Source organism: Prinia subflava, chromosome 2, assembly GCF_021018805.1.
Source record: "Prinia subflava isolate CZ2003 ecotype Zambia chromosome 2, Cam_Psub_1.2, whole genome shotgun sequence".
NCBI lineage: Eukaryota > Metazoa > Chordata > Aves > Passeriformes > Cisticolidae > Prinia > Prinia subflava.
In genome coordinates, this window is record NC_086248.1 from 58,572,822 (window position 1) to 58,596,194 (window position 23,373).

At 39.0% G+C, this 23,373-nt stretch overlaps 1 protein-coding gene across 13 annotated transcripts in view; it reads right to left on the reverse strand.

Moving 5' to 3' along the window:
• SYNE1 (spectrin repeat containing nuclear envelope protein 1) overlaps nt 1-23,373 on the reverse strand; it is a 294,687-nt gene that overhangs the window by 51,009 nt on the left and 220,305 nt on the right. For all 13 annotated transcript variants that reach the window (XM_063390127.1, XM_063390128.1, XM_063390126.1 and 10 more), the window contains 17 exons: nt 22,201-22,397; nt 21,134-21,266; nt 20,578-20,760; nt 19,580-19,729; nt 17,887-18,063; nt 17,136-17,291; nt 14,195-14,350; nt 13,281-13,451; nt 12,893-13,026; nt 11,297-11,501; nt 9,853-10,035; nt 8,701-8,847; nt 7,546-7,700; nt 7,108-7,255; nt 3,239-3,333; nt 2,009-2,243; nt 1,109-1,303 (listed from right to left, as the gene is read on the reverse strand). In XM_063390127.1, coding sequence (XP_063246197.1) covers nt 1,109-1,303; nt 2,009-2,243; nt 3,239-3,333; nt 7,108-7,255; nt 7,546-7,700; nt 8,701-8,847; nt 9,853-10,035; nt 11,297-11,501; nt 12,893-13,026; nt 13,281-13,451; nt 14,195-14,350; nt 17,136-17,291; nt 17,887-18,063; nt 19,580-19,729; nt 20,578-20,760; nt 21,134-21,266; nt 22,201-22,397 — 2,820 coding nt within the window. The remainder of the gene's footprint in view (nt 1-1,108; nt 1,304-2,008; nt 2,244-3,238; nt 3,334-7,107; nt 7,256-7,545; nt 7,701-8,700; nt 8,848-9,852; nt 10,036-11,296; nt 11,502-12,892; nt 13,027-13,280; nt 13,452-14,194; nt 14,351-17,135; nt 17,292-17,886; nt 18,064-19,579; nt 19,730-20,577; nt 20,761-21,133; nt 21,267-22,200; nt 22,398-23,373) is intronic.

Here is a 23,373-nt window from a genome sequence, read left to right on the forward strand (position 1 = left end):
CCTTGCTTTTTTCCCCAGTTTATGGCAGTATTTCATGATCATCTTGATGAAGAGTTAGCTGTATCAAATAATATGATATGCATAACAATGGCCTGTGATGTTCTTAACGCTCTCCTCCTGCTCCAGCATGGGGTCCCTCCCATGGGAGAGAATCCTCCATGAACTTTTCCATGAGCTCTTCTTACGGGCTGCAGTTCTTCACAGACTACTCAGGAGAGAGTCCCTTCCATCAACTTGTTCCAGACCCTCAGGAACAGACTCCAACAAGGGTCTGATGCAGAGTCAGAGGTCCTGCCAGCAAAACAGCCCCAGTGTGGGCTTTCCATGGGGCCACAGATTCCTTTGGGCATCCACCTGCTCTGGTGTGGGTCCCCCATGGGCTGCAGGTGGATCTCTGCTTCCCTATGGACCTCCATGGGCTGCGGATGGATTTCTCCACCTTAGAGCTCCATGTCTCTACCATGAGTTGCAGGGCAATCTCTGCTCTGGCTCCTGGAGTGCCTCCTCCCCCTCCTTCGCTGACCTTGGTGTCTGCAAAGTTTCTGCTGTCACCTTGTCTCGCTCCACTCTCTGGATGCAACTGCTCCTCCACAGTGAATTTTTTTTCGTCTTCCTAACTGTGCTAAACCAGAGGCACTACCACCATCACGGCTGGGCTCAGCCTTGGCCAGCAGTGGGTCCATCATGGACCCAGCTGGCACTGGTTCACACAGGGGAAGCTTCTGGCAGCTTCTCACAGAAGTCATCCCTGCAGCTTCCACCTAGAAAAACTCTGCCACTCAAACCTAATACAAATATGTGTAAAACTTGAACAATTTTTGAGCAAAATAAAATAAATCTTTGATCTATTTTGAAAACAGGAGTGGCATGGATATACTTTATTGGCAGTATTCTGGAAATATCAGTTACAATATATCAACTGACATGCAAGCCTGTTATGAAGTATTACCACTCCCAGTTTCAGGGGTGAACAGAAATTGTTAGTTCATGTATTAAAAATGCAGTTCCTGTATTTGTGTGTGCCCATTGAGAAGGCTTTCCTCTACCAGGGTTCACAATGAGAAACCACAAACTTGCTGAAGAAGTACAGAAGAAATTGCACACTTACTTTCAGCAGCAAAGCAAGCTGTTTCTTTTGTTGCTCCAGCTGAGTGCTAACTATCTTCCAGCGCTCCTGGATTTCAGTAAGCTCTGCCTGCAGGACTGCCTCGGCTCCACTGTCAGCAGAGAGCAGCAGTTGCTTCCCAGCCTCCACAGTGAGGATGTAACTCCCTTGCTGCCTTAATAGAACCTTCTCTTTAAGCTGAAAATATTAATTGTTTTCTGTCAGCTTTGTCCTTTTAATTACAATTCACAGTTAATTAGAATTCACTCTCAAGCCCGTACTTTACTTGGCTGCATATCCTGTCTCATGTATGAGTTACGGCCCAAATACTTTACCCTAACATTTTCACAATCATTTAGTGCAGCAGACCTTTAGAAAATTTCTCCAAGGACATGAAAACACGAAAGACTTCTTTCTCCCCATTAATGTCAGTATCTCAATTCCTCTTAAACAGAAAGACTTCCTCTAGAGCCTGTTATGCTTATAAGGGTTATTATTATCATATCCATCTTCCAGCTAAAAAGCTTGACGACACCAAGCTGCTTACTAGATACTCTTAACCTCTCATGAAGATGGACACTCAAGGAATCCTTGTTATCCAGTATACATTCCTCAAGCAGATCACCACTATCTTTTCAAGCCCATTTCAGTGTGACACTGGCTGAAAGCAAAACCAGAAGCAAATACAGCTTGAGAGTGAAGGCCCAGCAACTTCTCTCTGTCATGTTCTTTGTGAGCTCCACCTTTGCTTCCACCACACTTCTGATGCTATGCCAGTTCCAAGAAAGTACTGGCAGAGCAGACAGGCTAAATCTAAGACATTTTAAAGAGCATTTTCAATGGTGAGAACTGTAAAAAAAGGCAGGGATTTCTTTCGCTTTTCTTCAAACACACCGGACATACCTGCACTTCATCCAGCAGCACTCTTGCTTGCTGCAGTGGGATAGGAACACTGCCCAGCTCAGTCACTGGCTGACAGGACATCTCCAGCAGCCACTTGCGCAGCTTCTCGGCCAGCTCCCTGTAGCGCTGCCACTGGTGAATCCGGCTGTCAATGATCCCCCTCATCTGCTGGGCTCGGCGAATCACTCCTTGCCACTGATTACTCAGGAGAGTCAGCTTCAGACTAAATTCATCCCTATTACAAAGAGACAAATCATGAAAATACACAGTAACCTTCAGACTTTGATATATTTGCTTAACAAAATACATTGAAGGGAAAAGGATGTCAGCCAATTAGAAAACACTTTAAAGAAAAGCACTGAAGTCTCATGACGGCTGACTGAGGGTAAGAACTTCATGTACTAGGAGAGCGGAAGGGATCCAATTACTGAGACCTTAAAACCCCCACACCCTTAATGCAGAAAACTCTTCTACCTTCTTCTCAGAAATACACAAAGAAGACCCACAGGTTTTGCCAGTTTGGATTTGTCAAATTCATAGTAAATCATGAAGATTTCACAATTCACCCCTAGATCTATTACTGAGTTCAAAGCAGGCATAAGATACATGTAGCACTAATAAAATTCTCATATTCTAATAAACAGCTCATCTTAGTACCATGATAACCTTAGCAAAGACAGTGTATATGCACAGGTGTGAAGCCACAGGTGTTCCACTGATTTTCATTCATTTGACCACAAGCATTTAAAATAAAATCCCAAGTAACAATGAATTCCTATTTCATCACACTAGGGCTGCAGGTGTTCTTAAATAGCAGTAGGGAATCCCCTAGATAGAGAAAAAATCCCCAGGTGGCATAAATCAAATGTAGTGACACTAAATGTGTCATTGCAGGCTCCTTTGGTGGAAGTGACATTTTGAAAATACATCAAAATAGATATACATGTAACATGCTTGATATTCCAAGACAAATCTTTGTCAGAGAAGCAGCCTCAGAAGGTTGTTGTATTCTCAAATGCATTCACATGCCCTGTACCATTCTAAACAATATCTTAAGATCTGGCTAATTAACAGCTTAAACACAATTACACACAGCAACAGTAACTTCCACTTCAGAAGAGCATGATCTGAACACTGCCATCTGCTACTTCCTCTGTTTTGAAGTCTCCCACTACTCCAAGTGTAACTCCATAACATAACCAGCAGCAGCAAGAATACAGCAATGTCTACCTGTCATCCACCTGTCCTTGTTCTAGGAGGTGCTGCCCATCAGAGATAATTGAATGCAAAATCTGCTGGCGGCTGAACATCTCTGCCTGGAACAGCTGTTGGAGAGGAGACAAGCATGTTAAAACAAGATCTCACATTTTAAATCTGTCCGTATGCATTGATAAAAATAAATTTTCATGCATTGAATCTAATTTCAGATTAATTCAATGGGAGTTTCATCATGACCTGAATAGAAACATCTTGTAAACTCTCATTTTAGAAGTACTTGCTGCTTCTAGTAATTATTAGTTCCTCAAGACCAATACTATAAAACTAAATTATACCAATGGGAGCTAGGTTTTATGTTTCAGAGTACCAGTTGATTGACATTATAATTTACAACAAAATCCAGATAGGGTATTTTTTTGCTTGGACAGAAAGGTCACTTTTTATTTTTTGACCTGTTTAAGAATTTCATAAACTTTTGCTTTGTTACACAGACCATGTGTGATAGTGTTACATAAACTTTAAATACACATTTACATTGCCAACAGAGCTTTAAAAGAAATACACAGCTATGTATACGAGCTAGAAAACAATTTTCCACTCTTCTTAGTTTTCATCTTTATTTTCCCATTTCCCCCACAAATAATAATGACATAATAACCTTCCACAATACTTTTCAAACCCTCTTATTACTTAAATGTTACTTAAGACAAAAAATTACCCAATTACTACCTAAACAAACATAACTCAAGTGTACATACTACTTAAATTTATTTTTAAAATCATCTTTTCTTTTAGTAATGGACCATGTCTCTATGTAAAGTTCTTCAGGAATATTTTTACGTCAGTGATGGTACACTCAGGCATCATTGGACCCACTCCATGTTCAAAAGGTTTAGAGAGAAATTCAAAGAAAAAGTATAGTGGTATGAAGGTTGATTTTTTTTTCTTTAGTGAGTGAAGGTATTTGCAGTTGATAGAAGTTCACTGTTGCATGAACCAAGAGCCACTATTCTCCACTCTGGTTATATGGCGTCCCACCAGCTCAAATTGTGATTATGCCAATTTGATTTGATTGTACCAGACTGTACCTGCATCTGCACCTGCACCTGGCAGCAAAACACCCACTGGCACCTGCACATTTAAATCCTTCAAGCACTTTGTGTGTAGTTTAGGTCTTCTAGATCATGCAGTAATTTTTCAAAATGAGATTTTGTCCCTCTGAATCACTGAGTTAACTCTGAAGTGCTACTCAGGTCACACATTTCTCATAGAAAGAAATGGTGTTGTCTGATTTCTTTACAGAAATATTTCATACTGTTCTTTGAATACCTTGGCACTTATCATTGACTGAGCCTGAATCATAGGGAAACTGAATGCTATTATTATCCCATGAATGAAGCCACAATAATGTGGCACTTAGAATTTCAGAAAGCTGAGCTAAAAGACAAAAGTTTTACTTTCTGTCACATCTATTTTTGTCAAATTAGGGGACATGAAGCACAGGAGGTAACAGCATCTACCAGCATTGTTGCCAGATTGAGACTAAACAGAACATGACTGGCTGCAACTGGTTAAACAAGTCTCCTGCCCAAAACCTCCAACCTTTCCTGCCCTACCCCCCTCTGCACCTCCAAAATTCTGAAAGCAAAACTAAAAACCAGCAAAACCAATTCCTTCAAAAGGGAAAATTTTATACTTTTTTAGGAGGGCCAGTGAAATAAAAGCTTATCAAGCATGAGGAGCTCTGCTTGGAGTGGATGTACTCAAGCTCTACACAAAAGTAGAGATATTTCGGTCACCATCCTCTTTCTTTCCATATTTACACTCTATACACAAGAGGGATACTCCATTACCTGGAGTAATCGACCTCGGAACCACTTGTCACCCAAATTTATTCTCCTATGTAGATCACTATGAATCACAGAAACAAGAGTTCAGATGAGGAGGAAAGAAGAGCAAGTGTTGAAATGCACAACACCAGCACACTGGGAAAAAACTTGGTAAAATTGAGTTGGCAGGGAACTACCTTCCCCTTCCCCTGCCCCTGCCAGCATTTTCTCAAGTGCTTGTCTCAGTGCATTCCCACTGCAAGGGAGTCCCAACCCCTGTCCCATGTACTGGAGAACTGCGCAAGAGTGATTATGAGATTGTCCTGGCAGACTGATGCAGACATCAGTGTCAGCACAGGATGTCTGAAAAAGTTATCACATCCACCTTGTAAACACCACCAGGAAGATATTTCTAAATAAGACCACTGAGGTGATTGGGGTCTTCTTCGGGTAAGAAACCAGGAAAAGTTATTGACTCACTGGAAAGGCAATAACAGAGCTGGAAGCATTTCAATATCTATTCTAGGAATTGAGGTAGAAACAGAGTATTTTCTCATTATTTTCAAAAATACAAAGCAAAACAATGTGAAAATGCATCTCAACAAATTGAGATTTGACCCTTTCAACCACAAGGAGTGGACAGAAAACCCTTAGTGACTATCAGGAAGCACAGAAAACGACATTTTGCAATGAATACATTTTGATTATAAAAAATGCCAAAAGTAAGGTTAAAAAAATAAAAGCAGGTTACTTTTAAAAGGATGAACTGCAGTATTTAGAAAAACAGATATTTATCATCTTAATTCTAAGATGACTTTACAGTTGCAAAAAAGGGGCTTAAACAGAGTGCCCAGGTATTGTTCATCTGTGCAGATCAGAGTTTCAGGAAAGAAGTAAGCTGAGATCTCAAGACAAACAAATGCAAGAAGATTGCCCTAACTCCCTTCAAACAATTATAGCTATGACTAGACACAACAACAGTAGGAGATTGTCCAATCATTAATGATTTCTGGACATTCAAATCTCAAAGACCTGAGATGTTTAAACTTACAGAGGCTGTCCAGTTAATGCTGGCAGCAATGAAAGGAAATGAAATGGATGACATTTGTGAAAGCAAAGGCAGTTGGATGCTAAGGCAAACGTATGCTAAAAATGGTCGTGAATTACTTTTTGCTATCAGACACTCATTCGAACACTATGCTGTGAGATAAAAGGCAGGAGAGGGGGAAGGCCATAACTCTTCCTGTAATCCAGCCTGAGTCTAGAGGAAGGTCAGCTGAAAATGTTGTGGGAACTGAAACTACTGGGGCCACATGGGAGCTCTGGTATGAAAATTGACTTCTTTTACTTGATCTTTACCAGGATTCTTGGCAGTAACAGTATGGGTGGAGAAAAAAATGTGCACCACTTGACTTCACAAAGGAATCATAAACCCTGAATCTAGTACTAGTAAAAACTCTGAATCAGTTTTTCCCTGCAGTAAAAGCTCTGCTAGCTCCTGATTTGTTACAAAAAAACTGACTAGCATGCAGCAAAGACCAAATCAGTTTGCTCTCCATGGAAATGTTGGAGATGTCTCCTCCTCAAATGGAGGCCCCATGGTGAATTATATAACTCAGCACTTAACAGAAAACTCTTCCTTTTACATGCTTTTCAAACGCTATATGCATTGATAATTTAGTAAAAAAAAAAACAAAATTAGGACAGAGATTTTCTCCAGTTGTCAGTGAAGGCAAAGAGCCAAGTGGGATGAGAATCATTAGGTTTTTAAAGGAGCTTTGGTTTCCTTGGTAGCAACGAACCTGAAGTAGGCTAATGTAGGGGACACACACTCATAGGCATAGTGATGCATTATACACAGACACTCAAGTCCTCCTCCATGCTGGTTACTATTGACATATTTGCATGCTTCTGTTTTGAAGTTTTCCTCATATGGTGCACACAAATACAATTCAAGGCATGCTATTATATCATTCAAAAAAAGAATGTGCATTCCTTCCTTGTATAAAAAGTATGTGTTTCAGCGATGCATAAATATAAATGATTACTTGCCTCATGTTCCCTCTGTTGCTCTAAAAGCCTTTGGTAGTTTCCTGAAACCTCTACTGCCAACTTCTGCTCAGTCTGAACTAATAAATCCATCCAAGTCCCACATTTCTCCAAGAAGGTCTGTTGCTGCAGCAAGAAAGACTGCAACTTACTGAAAGAGAGAGATGGATTCAGGTAATTTCAAATCAGATGGTAACACCTTTCCCACTCAGCTGCCTCATTGAATTTATTTAGTCAATTCTTAGAAAAGTAGCAGTCCTACTTGTTTCAAGTCCTGTTAATTTATGGCAAAATGAGCATCTCATCTCAATGGCTTTACTTATAAGTACACCAAAGGAAAAAAACTTTGGTCAATAAAATACCTGAAACATTTCTATATTCTGCAAAACGTGTACTTTTTAACTTGTAGAAAACTGTAGAATGATCTTTTTTTGTCCCCACCTGAATCTCTCCGTAGTCTGAGATGAGATCAGAGACCAATGTCTGTTCAGGTTCTGCATCCTTTTGATTTCCTTGTCATTCAGAGGAAGCCTGTAACCCAGCTCATTAAGACGGTCCAAATCAGGGGCCATGCTGCTGAACTTCAGCATTTGACTCTGCAACAAATAATAGAAGTGATTAACTGGGAAGTTACGTTACTATTGACTTGAAAATTGTGAACTAGCACTTAGTTAAATTTAGAATAGCCTTGGTTGCCACCAAGTGGTGAGAAATCTCTACTCCAGGGAAAAAACTGCATTTCTAGTTTTCACCTTCTGGTCCCAGATCAGGAGAAGATTAGTGTTTATGTTTAAAAGTGTGCACAGAAGTATACTCAAATTGCACTGAAGTGTTTTGCTCAATTGGGAATTTACAGCTCAGAGCTGAAGAACACTGATGTTTGAAGCCGTGAAGTTATACTGTCAAAATAAGTGAGACTTTTTGTTTCTTAGCCTCAGTTGTAGACTGGTAAATTCCCACTGAAATTATTCAACTTTTTATTTTTAGGTTTTTGTTTTTCAGTACAGAAATACTCAATTCACTCCGTAAGTAGACTTTTGTCTATATTTAATCTTGATAGAAAAGTTATAGAAGATTACAATCACAAAAACAGCCTACATGGCAAAGTCCAGCAACTTCCTGTCATGGCCTCTGAAAAAAGGAGAGGGAAAAAAGGAGATCCATAAAAAGAAGAGTGCAAGACCTCAAATGGAGAGGAAACAATGACTGTTTCTTCAGTATATCAGGTTACCCAAATGTATAAATTACTTCATATCTAAATGAGATACCACTGAGACATGAACTGAATAAACTGAAAAAAAAGTTGGGGGAAAACAAGATGAAGGAAATCTCCAAAAACTGCTCAGTTTCCATGCCCATTTTGATCTGTTGTTTATTTTATTCTGTACAGTTTGTCTGCCCCTTTTCACCTTGTCAGGGACAAGGTGACAATCATTCCTTGATTGCCATCAAACTTCAAGTTCTCAGTCTTACACTTCTCATGAGTAGTAGTCCTTTACCACCTACAGAATGTACATATGATATCTGTGTATACCCTGCACTGCAAATAACCAGGCCAACAGAAGAACAACCCCAGCATTTCCTTCCTTTAGTCACCTTGAGTTGCTCCATTCTACTCTGTATGGCTGAGACATCAGATGAGTGACTGGGATCCTGTTCTTTCAATGTTTCTTCTGCTTCTGTTATCTTGGTCTCAAGGACTTCCAGGTTTTTGGCAAAGGTTTGATAGTCCAGGACTCCAGCCTTGAATACAAAAGGATTCACAGTTTAATAACTTTGGCTTCACAGCCTCCTTATTGACACTACACTTCTGTTTATTATTTTTAAAGATTTGCAAACAGTTGAATTGGCTAGGAGCCATTGTAACTGCTGCTTTGCTTGGAGACTGTGGAATTAGTTGGATTTTTTAGGTTAGAAGAGGATTTTTTATCACAGCAAAGGCAACATTTCAGCAAACTGCATACATGTCTCCTTACCCTGAAATAGATAATAATTTCTAACTCTCTTTTATTAAAAAAACTCCTCCCTTTAATTTATTGCTAGCAGAGAGAACTAGTAACTCCCATTGCAATTTTAAATTAAAACCTTTTCTTGTGTTTTGTCTTATCACAGTACAGTGATATTATAAGCACATCTCAGACACTGCTGGATTTCTTCAGTAAGTTCTCTTTTCTCTCATACAGAAGCTGCTACCTTTGTGGCTTTTTCATCCAAATAGTTTCCTTTGAAATACATTCTTCTACTCCTTTTTTGCTCTTTAGTCCCTGGTGACACGAGCAATTTGGCAACATCTACTAAACAGTCTTTGACACAAATGGTAGGTGTCATTCTGGTCACTGACATTAATAGGAACAGCAAAAAATCAATTCCACACAATACTCAGAATCTCCCATTTCTTTTACTGTTGAAGAAATAGGTGGAAGAGTGGTTGTATTCAGCGGAGCAGTAGCTGTGGATCCAGCTCTTAGCACTACTGTTGTGTGCTGAAAACACAGCCACCTTGGCATTCCAGACAAATGTTTTCCTGCACGAGGTTTGCTACCCTTCTCTCAAAATTTGGACCTTCTTACAAGGTCTCTTTGCTGGACTTGAGCATGCTTTCTACTCTCAGCTTTAGCTTCCATGGAAGTCTAGGAAAAGCTGATTAACAGGTAACACTACCCTCTTTTTCCCAGGCAGATTCAGCTAATTTGTTTTCAGAGACCACAGGATGATCACATTTGAGGACTGCCAACACTGTCTGTGTACCTGAAGTGCAGCCTGTTGCTTGCGGAGAGCCTGCTCCAGGGTTGACAGGTTCTGGCTCAGAGAGAGATGATCTGACTGTATGGCTGCTGCTGCTGAAGCCTCCACCTGGCTTTTCAGCTCCTCCCCCAGTTCTTGAAGAACAACCAGAGACTCCTGTGCTGTTTTCAGATCTGTGAGTACATCCTGTAGCAAAACATTGAATGGACATGAATAGTTAACCTGACACTCTGGTGGTGTCATCGTCTCCTGATTTAAAGGAAGAAAGAAATGACTGAACTGAGACACTGTAAGGAAAACTTGTTTCAACTACTGCATTTCAGTATCAAACCTTCCAGTTACATTCTGTATGACTTGAAGAATAAAGAAAGATATGTCAAAGAACCTGTACTAAAGAGAACAGAAAAAAGACAGTGCTCAACTATCTTTGAGCAAGCCTGAGTTGTTGATGAGGCAATAACTGCTGAAAAAACCCTTTTGAATTTATTGACATGATGGCCCTAAGTAGTGGCAGCCCTCACTGTGAATTAATTCAGGTGTAGGTCTCCCTTTTCTTCCTTCTATGATTTACCAGGAGGGCTGAAAAAATAACTTTTGTAAATGGCCTAACATAATTATTAAAGAATGGGACATCAGGAAATAAATTGTTTAAACCAAACAATTCAAATTGCCAGTTCATGGCAATTTGCTACAATGGTGCCTGACCATTGTAGCAAATGCTCCAAGGGATCATGAAGATGTTTATTTTTTAAACACTAACATTTTTTTTTCCCTCACTGCAATTGTTTTGCTTACATTAAGACAATTCATATTTTATTTTTTTGGTCAATGACACTTAACGTTAACTTAAGCTCAAAAGAATCAAAATGTAAGCACAGAGAGAAGATAAACTATCCTGCTGCCTTGAGAGACAATCTTGAAAAAGGAAGAATCTCAAGCTTTCAGAGTAAATGGCATCCTTACATAAGGAAAGATAAAGACATCTCCATCATTATGAAAATGTGAACAGTCTTGATTAGCGGGAGTATAGTCAAAGGATTTTGAGTTTCTTTCTATAGTCAAAGGATTTTGAGTTTCTTTCTATTATAAGGAACTCAAAAGACTTGGTAGAAATACCTTCCCAAGCATGAATACCTTAATTAAACAGGAACTTAAGACTGAATCAAATGATGTAATTTATCCACCTTCTCCAGACAGAAGACTTTAGATATAAGCTTCTGAAACAACATCACAACAACTAACGGAGGGATCAAAATTTAGAGACACATGAGATTTGGGTAGCTGATATAAAGCTACCTCTCCTATGCCTAGGCTGCATCAGTAACATGGGATAGCTTAGTATACAAGATTCCAAAATACCAACTACAGAGTTTAGCAATGGAGAGCCTCGTGAGATTCATTTTAGCCCACAGAGCTGAGAAAGGCTGCAAAGCTTAACCGAACATACATTGCAGTCCCGAATCCAAGTAGTAACTTCATCATCAGCAATGTCTTTGCTGGTAGCAGTCTTCAGGAGCTCATTGGTCTGGTCCTCTCGCTGATGGACCGTGGAGGAGCACTGCTGGAAGCAGTCCTTGTACCTCTGCCACAGCTGGAGCAGGGCCCTGCTGGCACGCAGCCGCTCTGCAATCTCCTGCATGAGGTTGTTCCACCTGGGGAAGAGACTGCATGAGAGATCGAAGCCTGGGAGTCCACAATAACTATCCGTGTCCCTCCTTCTCTCTGCTGTTTCCCAGGGTCTCTTGACTTTTAAAAAATTTTGGTAATAATCAAGATCCAGACATTCAGTGAAAATACTACCAGACCAAGAAATTTCTGTTTCGATACCAAACCAGGCTGATCTGAGCTGTCACAACGTGTGTGATCTGTGCTACATCTTGGACGCTGTTTATTAATGCTGGTGGTCAGAGCTGCAGCACACTTGTAGTGAACCTCCTGCTATTTCCGCTTAATACCCTCAGCATGACAAAGCATCCATGACCAACCATGCACTGCCAGTAGCAGATTCCTGTGAGGGCCTAAGAGGCCCAGAACAGCTGTAAACAAGACACCATTTCCTCTCTTGCCGTTTCCCCTCAAACTCTGGCACAGTATTTGAAGTAATAAAGCTCTGTGTAACTCACTTGTAAAATACTCCCAGACATATTAAAAATCTTTATATTTCTATTATCCAATTAAATATCTAATCTCCCTTGGAATTCTTTCCTATAATAATTCCCCACTGAATTTTTTGCTCTAATAGCAACCATGAACACATGTTTTCTCAAATGTGCTTGGTAGTTACCAGACTGCCTAATTGTTTCCTTACCAATCACAGTAGTTCTCAATTATTATTATATGATGAAAAGCAAAGGTTTTGGATCAAAAATTCTGCCGGCCATCACTGAAACTGTTCAATGGGGTTAAATAATCCCTCCTCCCACTTCCAGTTTTTAAGATAGGACTGAACAAAGATTGAAATAAATTTGGCTTGATTCTGTTTTCAAAGAAATTCCCAGCTTTCCACCAAACTATCTTTTTTTCTTCTGGATCCTCCCTTCCTGTATCTGAGTAAACCCTTTCATCCTGAATTCAAAGCTGGGGAAGCTGTTTGCCAAGGTACTGGTGAGGGGCTTAGATCTTCCTGTCTGTGATGGCCTTCCTACAACTAGAAACAGCAGCCTAAAGTTTGGGGAAGCTGATGCAAGCCATTGAAACACCACAAACAAAACCTTCAGACACAGTTCTCAAATTTCAAGCACAGTATTATTTTCCAGCATGGTATTTATCAATCTTGGTTAGCAGTCAAGCACAGAGCAAAACTACTGACACTAATGTCCAAATGCTCGCTGGAGAAGGTATTTCATTTGTTATGAGCAGTAAATGAGAGTTTTACTCCAGTCCTCAGCAAAAGGAATAATCCTGCCTGTTTCAACAAACCCCTCATGACCCCAGGAAATTCAATTAAAAAAATGTAACAAAAAAAAGGATAATGGAAAACTGGATAATAACAAAATACAGATTTGCTGTTGAAATTAAAGTTTAGCACAAAGACATTTTCTACCTCATATTCACTTCTTTCAAAGTGTTGGTAAGAGTTTCAGTCACCGGTGGGTGACATTCTTTCAACAATTCATTGGTCACAGAACCAAATTTCTGTAAGCTATTCTCTTGTTTTTCCAATTCATCTTGTAGGCTCTAAAGTAGAATAATAATGAAACAAAACAAAACCATGAGTTAATAAAATTACAAGATTTAGAAACATTTCAAAATATTATGCATCAATTGCATTAGATTATGAATGAAAACTTGATTGCATGTGTTTCATGTTTATAATCTGCTGTCTTAATGTTATGTGATTTTAATGTGCCAGTATGTCTTCTACTTCTTATAAGCCAAAATCTACAGTTATCTGCATCCATGCAATTTCAGACAAAATTAACTCTTTTCACCTGTAGTTTATCAACTTGGACTTTCACAGCTTCCAGAGAACCAGTAAGAAGATAAAAACGGGACAAAGAATATCTGGCTTCTGTCAGGTAACTGTTTAGTTCTTCATAAGCCACTTTGTAAATGCTCCACTGATCAAGAACGGATTGCAATAATATCTTCAGCTGGCTAACCTGGGAGAAGGGGGGAATAAATACAAAAGTAAATTAAAAGCATTCTAGATATTTGGGATTTGTTTAAATCATTTTCTTCCTTTGGATCTCACATGCCTCTTGTCCTACATGCCTAATCTTAAATTGGATAATGAAGGTCTTGTACAACTATCAGCTGGGCTTGCACTAGGAACAGTATAAAGTTCTACTTCATTTTATAAAGGTTGAAGAGACTGTAAAGATGTCAAAAATCATTTTACTTTAGTCCAAAGCAGGATCAAGAGAAATTTCTTGAGACTACACATATCCCTGAGGAAGGAAATCAGCCTATGGAAATCAGCAGAGAGGCTAGCACTAACACACTGCATTCCTCCTGAGAAGGGAGACTGATGTTGATCAAATCTTGAATGCTGAAAATTAATGCTGATCTCTTCCTTATACTGTGAGACCTGTGGGCTTGAGAAGTTAATTCCTAACAGATAATTTGGTACCTTTACACTAAATATCAGGAAGCATCTAAAAAGCTTCAATTACAATGACTAAAAGCATTGTTGAAACAAGAAATATTATACCCATTTTATGTGGAGTGTACACACAAACTTGGGAATTGATGGCTAGAGAGATGGAAAGAGGGACACAATTCAGAATCTCTTCCCCTATGACACAGAAGAAATCCACCAGCTGCACCTGTTAATTCTCCCTCTCCTCCTATGCCTTATTCCTAGATTCCTAGAGCTGTAATTTTCCCTTATGGATTCTTTTACCATGTGGTCCAAATTGGCCCAGGAATGGTTAATTTCTTTCAGCGTATTCATAACAGCAGAAGAGACTTCTTCTTTCTTGTTTTGTATCAAAGAAAGACCACTCTGTTCTACATTTTCTACTTCTTTTTCCTTTGTTCTTATTGATTCTTCTAATTCCTAAAAAAAAAAAAAAAGAAAAACAAAACAAGGAGACACTTGAGTATTTCTACTTGTTTAATTGGCTAAATAATACCTTGATATAGAAAAGATGGCCATAAGCTCCTTATTTTAAAAAATAGAATAAATGCTGGCATATTTTCAATTTTTTATTCTCAAAGCATTCACAACTCATCAGCAACTTCACTGTATTTTATGTTCCCTTTAAAGTCTAGCAGTTTGTTGTTGATTTAAACAGAAGCACATCCTCTACATTAAACTTCTGTATAATTTTCTGCTCTCTTGTAAGTGTAAAAAACCTCATTAAAAATAGCCATTCCTATGGGAAACTACCTATATAATTTCATAGCATGGTGCAGGGAGATCCAAGAAAGTCCTGCAGTGCTCTGACTCATACAGAAGCTCTGGAGCCTGAGGCAGCACAAACCCTGAGCCTGAGCAGAGTGGGGCAGTGAGGATTGCAGGCTTCAGGCCAGCACAGGTTTGTGTTTGCCTGTAAGGATGATACAGAAAGCAGACTGTGAGGTGACAGCAGCCCTGTGTTACCCCTACATTAACTAGCACACCGTGTGACCTTGTGTTATTTTGTAATTTTCTGCAATCCTCTCCGGACTGAGAGAAACAGACCAACAGAGAAAGAAAAGGATACAACAGAACTCTGGTCAACCTGAAATCCCACGTCTTTCAATAAATTTCACTCCCTATGAATCCCAAAACATAACAACTGAACCACTGCCATAAGAGACTTTACATTGTAGACAGTTGGGAAAGAATTTGGAGCAAAATTCCTCCCAGTCTTGCAAACACTTGTTATTAACAGAATTTATCCCTGCACAAATACAACACTTTCGTCTATATACATAATTATGAGAACATTTTTGTGGCATTATTTATTCTCAGCCTTTTTTTTTTTCTGTATCATTTCACATTTCTTCAAACTTCTAGCCATGACCATACTCCAGAGCAAGCCAGAGTAAGACATCATTTTTTAACCAGTTGACAACAACACAAACACTTCTAAAGTTGAACATAGTAAATTTGACTTCCCAAAAAGTGGAATTTTGCACTTAAAGAAGTCATTTAATATCATACAAGGTTGCTCCAAAATTCAGAATGTAAGATAGGCAAAAGTTTTAAACACCAAGACCAGCAAATATTTCTGGCTCTCTTTGAAAAGGGCTTTTTTATTCATCATTTAAAACGCATAACTGAATTAAAGATGCATTATTATTTCTAACATATGATAGGAAAGAACGGTTGACTTCACCTATTAGTATGACACTAATCAGTGACCAACACTGGTTAATAAATAAACTCCAGCTTTTGTGCTAGTTGAACCGGATATCTGGGAGTGTCTGACACAGTTATTTCTTAAATAATTTGTTTCTCTGCTGATCAAAGTCCTGCCATTCATAACTAACTCCCCAAGTGTATTTGCTAACTTCCCTGACCAAAAGGAACCAAGAAGGTGATAAATCAGTTTCAGCTTTGAACTCCAGCCAAGTACAGGCTGCTGATTTTGCCAGGCTATGTTAAATTACTCTTGCTTCAGTTGTATGGGTTTGTTGTGCTGAAACCATAAGGACACCTAAATTAAAACTGAGCACTTCAAACAGATTGAAAACTAAGGTCTAAAATTTCAGGAAAAAAACTGACTCCTAACATATCTGGCCTAATCATCCTATTTGCCCTTACAGAAACAAAGATGGGTTTATATATGCTACTGAATATAGAGCAAATTCTTTCACATATTTCATTTGAGTTTACAGCTGTTCTCTTTGTAAAGACATGAATGCTACATTATATTTGTCCCATTAATTAAATTCATGCAGGAGAGACATATAAATATAAACATACTTCCTCACTCCTTTTTATGGGCCTGAGAACACCAAGATTTTGTGCATTCAGTTGGCCTGACAGAGTTTTAATTTGATCTGATGTGAAATGTATTATGAGGTCTCTGTCAGGACAAAATTCTTTTGAACAAAAATTATTTGATGCCTGATACTGTGTGGAGGCCTTGTCTATAAATTCCAAGGTATCTGTTCTGCCTATACACCTGTAAGCTTTTACTCTGGCCTGACAGCTTCAGAGGTAAGCTTCTTACTATTTAAATATGTGCTACTCTGAGTAAGATGTTAGAGACAACAGTGATACTGTTCACTGCTGTGTCATCCTTGTATGAATTCCACGTGAAAAACTGTAGTGGTTTTGAACTTATGTGCATTATGTATAGCTGCACTTTGCCTCATCTCAACTTTGTACATTACAATCATGACTCTCTCTCCTTTTCTGGATAAGTAAATATTTGAAAAAAAAACCAACAAAAAGCAATTCCCCACTTTCTGAATGAAAGCATAAAAGTTCCTTGGATTCTAGCATTTTTATTCTGAATAGTCAGGTGGAACATATGAGATGGAAAAAGATTGGAAAAGAAATGGGATGTGGAGGAAAGGTAGTGAAAAGGCAGAAAAAAGCCAGAAGACTGGCTAAACAGATATGACAACATATTCCTTTGACAGTCTTCTAGTTCAGTATGCTTGGTATGCTTTGAAATGTCCAGTGTAAAAATAATAATGACTTTAGTTGGTCTTAAGCAACTTTGAGACATTAGGTTCCTTCCTTCTCTTTTATGGTTTGCACTGTAGGAATGAAATCTCTCCTTTGCTGAAGTCAAGAAGAATTGAGTCACTGATGTCACCAATACAAAGATTTCACATGGATTTATCAAGTGTTGTTTCAAACTCTTGGCCAGAGAACATTATTATTTATAAGTAGACATTACCTGACAGTCTTTCAAAGCATTCTGCACTGAAGCCTGGTCTCCAATTTTTTGTTGCTGTTTCAGCTTCTTCTCTTGGGTTTCAAACCAAGTTTTTAGGCACTGCACATTATTTTCATATTCCGTCCAGGATTCCTGCAGACTTTCCAAGAGCTGGATCTGCAAAGGAAAGTGAGGATCTACTTTCTTGTACAATTATCTTTATTGTTGGATCAATTACATAAATCATCGAAGACCAATGCAAAGTAGTGCCTTCTTGGAATTCAGTGCTTTCAGAATTTAAAAACAGTACAAACATTCAAATTTAAATCTATCCAGTATTTTTAATCGAATTAGTAACAACCCTGGCTTCATTTAGCTTGGGGAAAAGAGGGCAAAGCCATCATCTCACTGTGCTGTCCACTCCTTATAGGGAGGCATGGGGAAAGCGGAGGCAGACTATTGTGGGAGATACTCAATAAAAGGAGAAGATACAAGAGTCACAAGCTGCAACATGGGAAATCCTGATTGAGGACAAGACAAAAACTTGTTCCCTGTCAGAGTAGTTAAACATGAATCAACTATTCAGAAGAGTTTGTGGAATCTCTCCTTGGAAATTTTCAGGGTTCAGATAACCAAGCCCCCTCTGATCTAACTGTAAAGTTAGCTCTGTTTGAGCTGACCTAGATGGCCTGCAGAGGCTTCCAACCATTATAATCTTATTGTTCTGTGCATTTTGAAAGTTCACTCCAGAGCAGTTAGGGTTTTTCATTACCTTTTCGGTTATCAGGCCTTGCAGGATCTGCCAACGTCTGTTCATTGCTCCAAGCTGTTCTGCAAAATCAGTTTTGTCACTGCGTTTACTTTCAACATCCTGGCTGCTGATTTGTAGCACTGATTGGTTCACAAAGTCGACAGTCAACTGTTTGCAATTTAAATCTATCTTGAAACCCTAGGAAAAAAACCAAAAACAGAATAAACAAACCAGCATATGAATGCCATCATTTCTCACCTTCCTGCAGAACAGAGGGAAAGTCTTCAACAGCTACATCTTTATCACAATCCAGCTAGAAGGGCTTTTTAGCAATTGACCAGGAATCAGAAAACAAGTGCCTCCTACTGTAGGCAAAGAGCAGGTTCAGCAAGATTTGATGAAGCCAAATAGGCACAAGTTTATGGGACCTGATAAGATGCATCTCAGTATCCTGAGGGAGCTGACTGATGTTGTTGCCAAGCCATTTTCCAATGGTATTTGGTATTACCGAAGTCGTGGTGGTCAGGCAAATACCCAATGACTGGAAAAGGGGAAACGTCGCTCCTGTCTTTACAAAGGGAAGAAATGAAGATCTGGGTAACCACAGACTGGTAAGTCTCACTTCTGTGTCTGGGAAGATCATGGAACAGTTCCTCATGGAAGCAATGTTAAGGCACATACAAGCCAAGGATGTGATCCAAGACAGCCAGAAGAGGTTTACTAAGGGCAGACTGTATCTGACCAGTCTAGTGGCCTTCTATGGAATGACTGCACCAGTCAACAAGAGAAGACTGACTGATGCCATCTACGTAGAATTCTCTAAAGGCTTTTGACACAGTCCCAGATGACATCCTTACCTGCAAATTAGAGAGACATGGGTTTGAAGGGGGACTGCTCTGTGGATAGGGATTTGGCTGGATAGATGCAGCCAGAGGGCTTTGGTCAATGGCTCTGTGTCCAGGTGGAGACTGGTGATGAGTGGTGCCCCTCAGGGCTCTACCTTGTGACCAGAGCTCTTTAATACCTTTATCAACGACACACTGAGATGAAATGTATCCTCAGCAAGTCTGCAGAGGACAGGAAGCTGAGCAGCACAGTTGATACAACTAAAGAATGGGATAACACCCAGGGGACCTGGACAAACTCGAGAACTAGGCCCATGAGAACCTCATGGAGTTCAACAAGTCCAAATGCTGCATCTGGGCTGGAGAGATGAACTCATTGAGAGCAGCCCTGTGGAGAAGGATTTGGGAGTTCTTATGGATAAAAAAGCTGGACATAAGGCAACAGGGTGTGCTCACAGCCCAGAAACCCAACTTCATTGTGGGCTGCTTCAAAAGAGGAGTGGCCAGCAGTTGGAGGGAAGTGATTCTGCTCCTTTGCTCTCCTCGTCCAAGACCCTGCCTGGAGTATTGCATCCACTCTGGCAGGTTTAATAATGTGCATATTGCTTTGGAATTTCCTAGAAATTAAGGTAAGCATATTAAAAATTATATTCCTCTCATAAGTAAACAGCAAAGTACAAGTAATTTTGGCTTCTTTGCCACAGCATCAAATATTTTGCATTCTAACTTGCATACAATTCCAACCACTCCACAAAGTTGGAGATTTTTTTTTTCCTGTAAATCACTTACATTTTATGTATTTCTATAAATGTGATTGTGGTAATAATGGGAATACTTCAAAAGGAAAATTAAAAATTGCCACTCAGTACCTTGTACTTCTGGACGTAACCCTGAATTGCTTTCTGTCCTACTACATTTTTTATGTTTTCTTCATCCTGCTGAATTACATTTTCCATCAGCGAAATCCAGCTCATAACTTCAGTGATGGCATGGCGAGAAGGAATTTTGTCCATCTGGAGCTGTTGAGATAACAAACTTAGAACTTGTGTTGTGAAAAAAATGGGTAAGAATTCCTTGCTTTACATTAACACAGTTTCAGTAGTCGACAGAGTACTGCTTGCCTGCATTTAATTACTCAATAATATGTTCTATGACATTTTTAGGTGAACATATATATTTAGCATTTTGCACAAGAAAATTCAGAGAACTACAGAATGACATTGTTTTGTTTACTGTCACAGACTCAAGATCTGTGACCCTTCCTCTCTCCCCATAAATCACAAAGTTAGTAATAACTCTGAGACCACTCTTAAGTTATAAACTAAAGCAACAGCTTACACTGATAATCCCCTAGCCACCAGGAGGACTAGCAACTAGCATTTAGGTATATTTTCAACCATTATATTCTCTAAGTTCAGTATTATAGCATTAAAACCCCAAAACTACACAACCAAAAGCCTCCTGTGCCTACACATACTAGCAGAAATCAAGAATGTTTTTAGATCTATTTTGTCTTTCAGAGACTTGAACCTAATCTATTCAATTTGAACAAAACCACTACCCAAACCTGACAGGTCACAAGGATGTGAATTCCTTTTTTCCAGAAAGCATACCAATGTGTTGAAAAATCTTTACCTGTTCTTTGGTTAAAATTTAACAAATGTAACTATGAAGTCTGAAACTAACACTGATGGGTACTAGACAGGCAGGATTTAGAACTAAGTGTAAGCTTTGCCACAATAAAACAGGAATAACTTTTTTCTTGTCTTTCCTCACATGGACAAATTGAGAAAGGAAGCAACTAGTCAGTGCCAACTGTACAGTCTTAGTTTTCTGGAATACCAAAGGCCATCTCTGGCTTTCTTACCTGGTGCAACTTCTCTTGTACTGCTGGGATTTGTGTGAGAAGCTCTGTCCACTGGGTTTCGATGTGGGACAGTCCTGCACGCAATGAAGCTGTATCTACTTTCTTAAGCCTGAGGAGTTGGTTCCCAGTACTCAGGACAGAAGCCTTCTGTGATGATTTAGCATCCACTTCTTTTGAAAACTCCTGAAAGCAGAACCATTTTTTGTGGAAATAATTAGATATTTTTTATTTTACTTAAGAGTTTTAGAATCTCAGAAAGCTATGAATATCCTCCTTTCCCTTTTAAGTGTGTACTTTCTATTAGTATTCATCAGCTACACTTGAGAATAAGTTAGAAGAAAAATTATGTTCAGTCATAAAACCATTTTCTGCTTTCAGAATGCTTAAGATTTACAATCCTTGCATATAGCAAAGAAGTGCTTAATGTGCGTACACACCAGCATTTTAAAGAACAGCTCACCTATGTACTCATCAATAATGAGAAGTATAACAATTTGATTAATCAACTGTTTAACTGTAATTGGAGAGAAATAGGTGTCCTAGTTCAACAACTTACCAAAAAGGAGCTCAGGTGGTCTCGGACAGTTTCTAGCTCCTGAGGAACAGTCAAGGACTGCTGGCTCCAAAACTCAAGCCGTTCCTTTGCAGATTGCAACCACTGTGTCAATTCATTTGACTCACTCTGATACCTGGGAATATGTTTAAAGAAGACTGAAACAGTCATCACCACTTCTTGCCTCCAACTGAGCAGTCTTTCTTCCATGTGTTAGAGGAAGATACTGAATGCAAGATTTGAAATTTTATTTTTATCAAATTTCAGAAAAATATAATTTGATTTTACAGATAGGCATGGTATCAGGAAGCTCCTATTTTAGCCACTATGCTCACAATTTCTAACAGTGCCTTTGTTTTGTCTTAAGAAAAAGATTTAATGAAGGACAGTAAATAGGTCCCAAACCTCTGAAGAAGCTATAACCCCGCCCAATGCACATAAACAGATTTTCACTTCCATTAGAAGGCTCAGTCTTCCTAAATCTTTACCAAAAAGTATCACAGAGAAGAAATTTAATTTTTTTCTTTTCAGAAACCATCTCCATATTATTTCACATGCCAAGCAACTAATGAGATAACAGAATGTGAGAGTCCACACATGAGCCAGGGATTCAGAGACAAACCTTTTATACCAGTTAGGTAATTAATTTCAAAAGTAGCATATGAACGTTAGCAGGGTAGCAAAAGCTCCCTTCCACACATGCAATGACACAAGATCCACAAGGACCAAGAAGCTGCAATGCATCCATTAAAACATGCTGAGGCTACTCACATTACCCAGCAAAGCCCACAACTTTCCTTATCAACCTGTCTGCACACAGGGCTTCTAAATTAATCATCTGAGAAAGTATTTTCTGATTTCCTCACACCAGCTCTTATCTGCTACATCTTTTATTACAAATGAGAGAGTACAACAGCACTTCCATGGAACAGAAGAGCAGTGGAACTGTGACATACACTTCAAAGTACTTTCTTTTAAATGCTGAATCAAATCTGTCTGGGTCCAGAATGGCTTTGACCTGAAAAGTAGAGCTGAAGGACTGTTTATATGTACCATTACATTAGCATTACCTTGTCCAGTGCTTCAGTATTGTCTCCAGCCTGTGAAGCTCCTTGGTGACTTTGCTGGTGTTACTTAACCAACGTTCTCCTAGTTGGTTCAGCTGACCTTCAAGTTCTGAGCAGCTAACAGAAAAAAGGAGCCTCTTCCCATCATCTAGCACTTGGTATAATTTAGGCTGGTATTCAGTCAGGTTAGATCTCAGATGCTGTAATGACAGAAGAGATGGTTAGGTAAGTGCAGGTCTCTGCTACCACACTTTCTCAACATATAGTTTTCTTTTAATGCAATTTGTTGCATATCCAATGCCACCACAAACCATCAAATTTTTCCTCTGCTCCAGCTCAAGAACCAACATGCAGATAATCTGTTCAAAAGCTTACCATGTTGCCACAAATCCAATCATGTCAATGAACTCCTCCTTTATGTAGATATTCCATACCTGAAAAGAATCTCTGGGGGGTGAACACCATTTCTGATAGAAATTGATTAAAATACCAGAACTTTACCATCTGCTGAAAACCCACCATCTACTGCACTGAATGTTAAAGATGTTCAATATAAAATTATTAACGGTGGTTCCCTCCTCAGTCTTTCCAATGCTTATTATCTTCAGCTCTCTGGACATCTCACTCTACTCACTCACTCACTGATGTACCCTCCTACTCTTAATGGATACAAAACAGAACATCACCCCATCCATCCAAACCCCTGAACATAGAGACCAATTTTTATTGCAAAAGAAAGCAGAAAAGGTAATGGAAGGATGTTAACACCATTACCTGGAAGGAATCTGGAACTGAGACAGATTTTATTTATATCGTGACTTGTGGATGGGTAAAAGATTTGGACATGTGGGCAAATATACTTGCTAAATTCCTCTATCATTTCAGAAATAGTATGGACTTTTAAAAACATCTGTACATTGGTATAAGTTTGAGCATAAAATGTACATGCATTCCCATTTTTCAGTTGTGATGAAAGTAATCTGAATATAAAAGGTACAAAACTACCAATCTTACAGTGAGCACGTAAATTTTCTATGGCTCTAATGTCCTCTTTGACAAAACCAGAGTTGTTAATAGATCTTTCACAAAACCAGAGTTTTTAATAGGTTAAAAAAAAGATATATGTGTCAGTCTGTGTATTTACACATAACATATATAGAAAAAAAAAAGATCCTA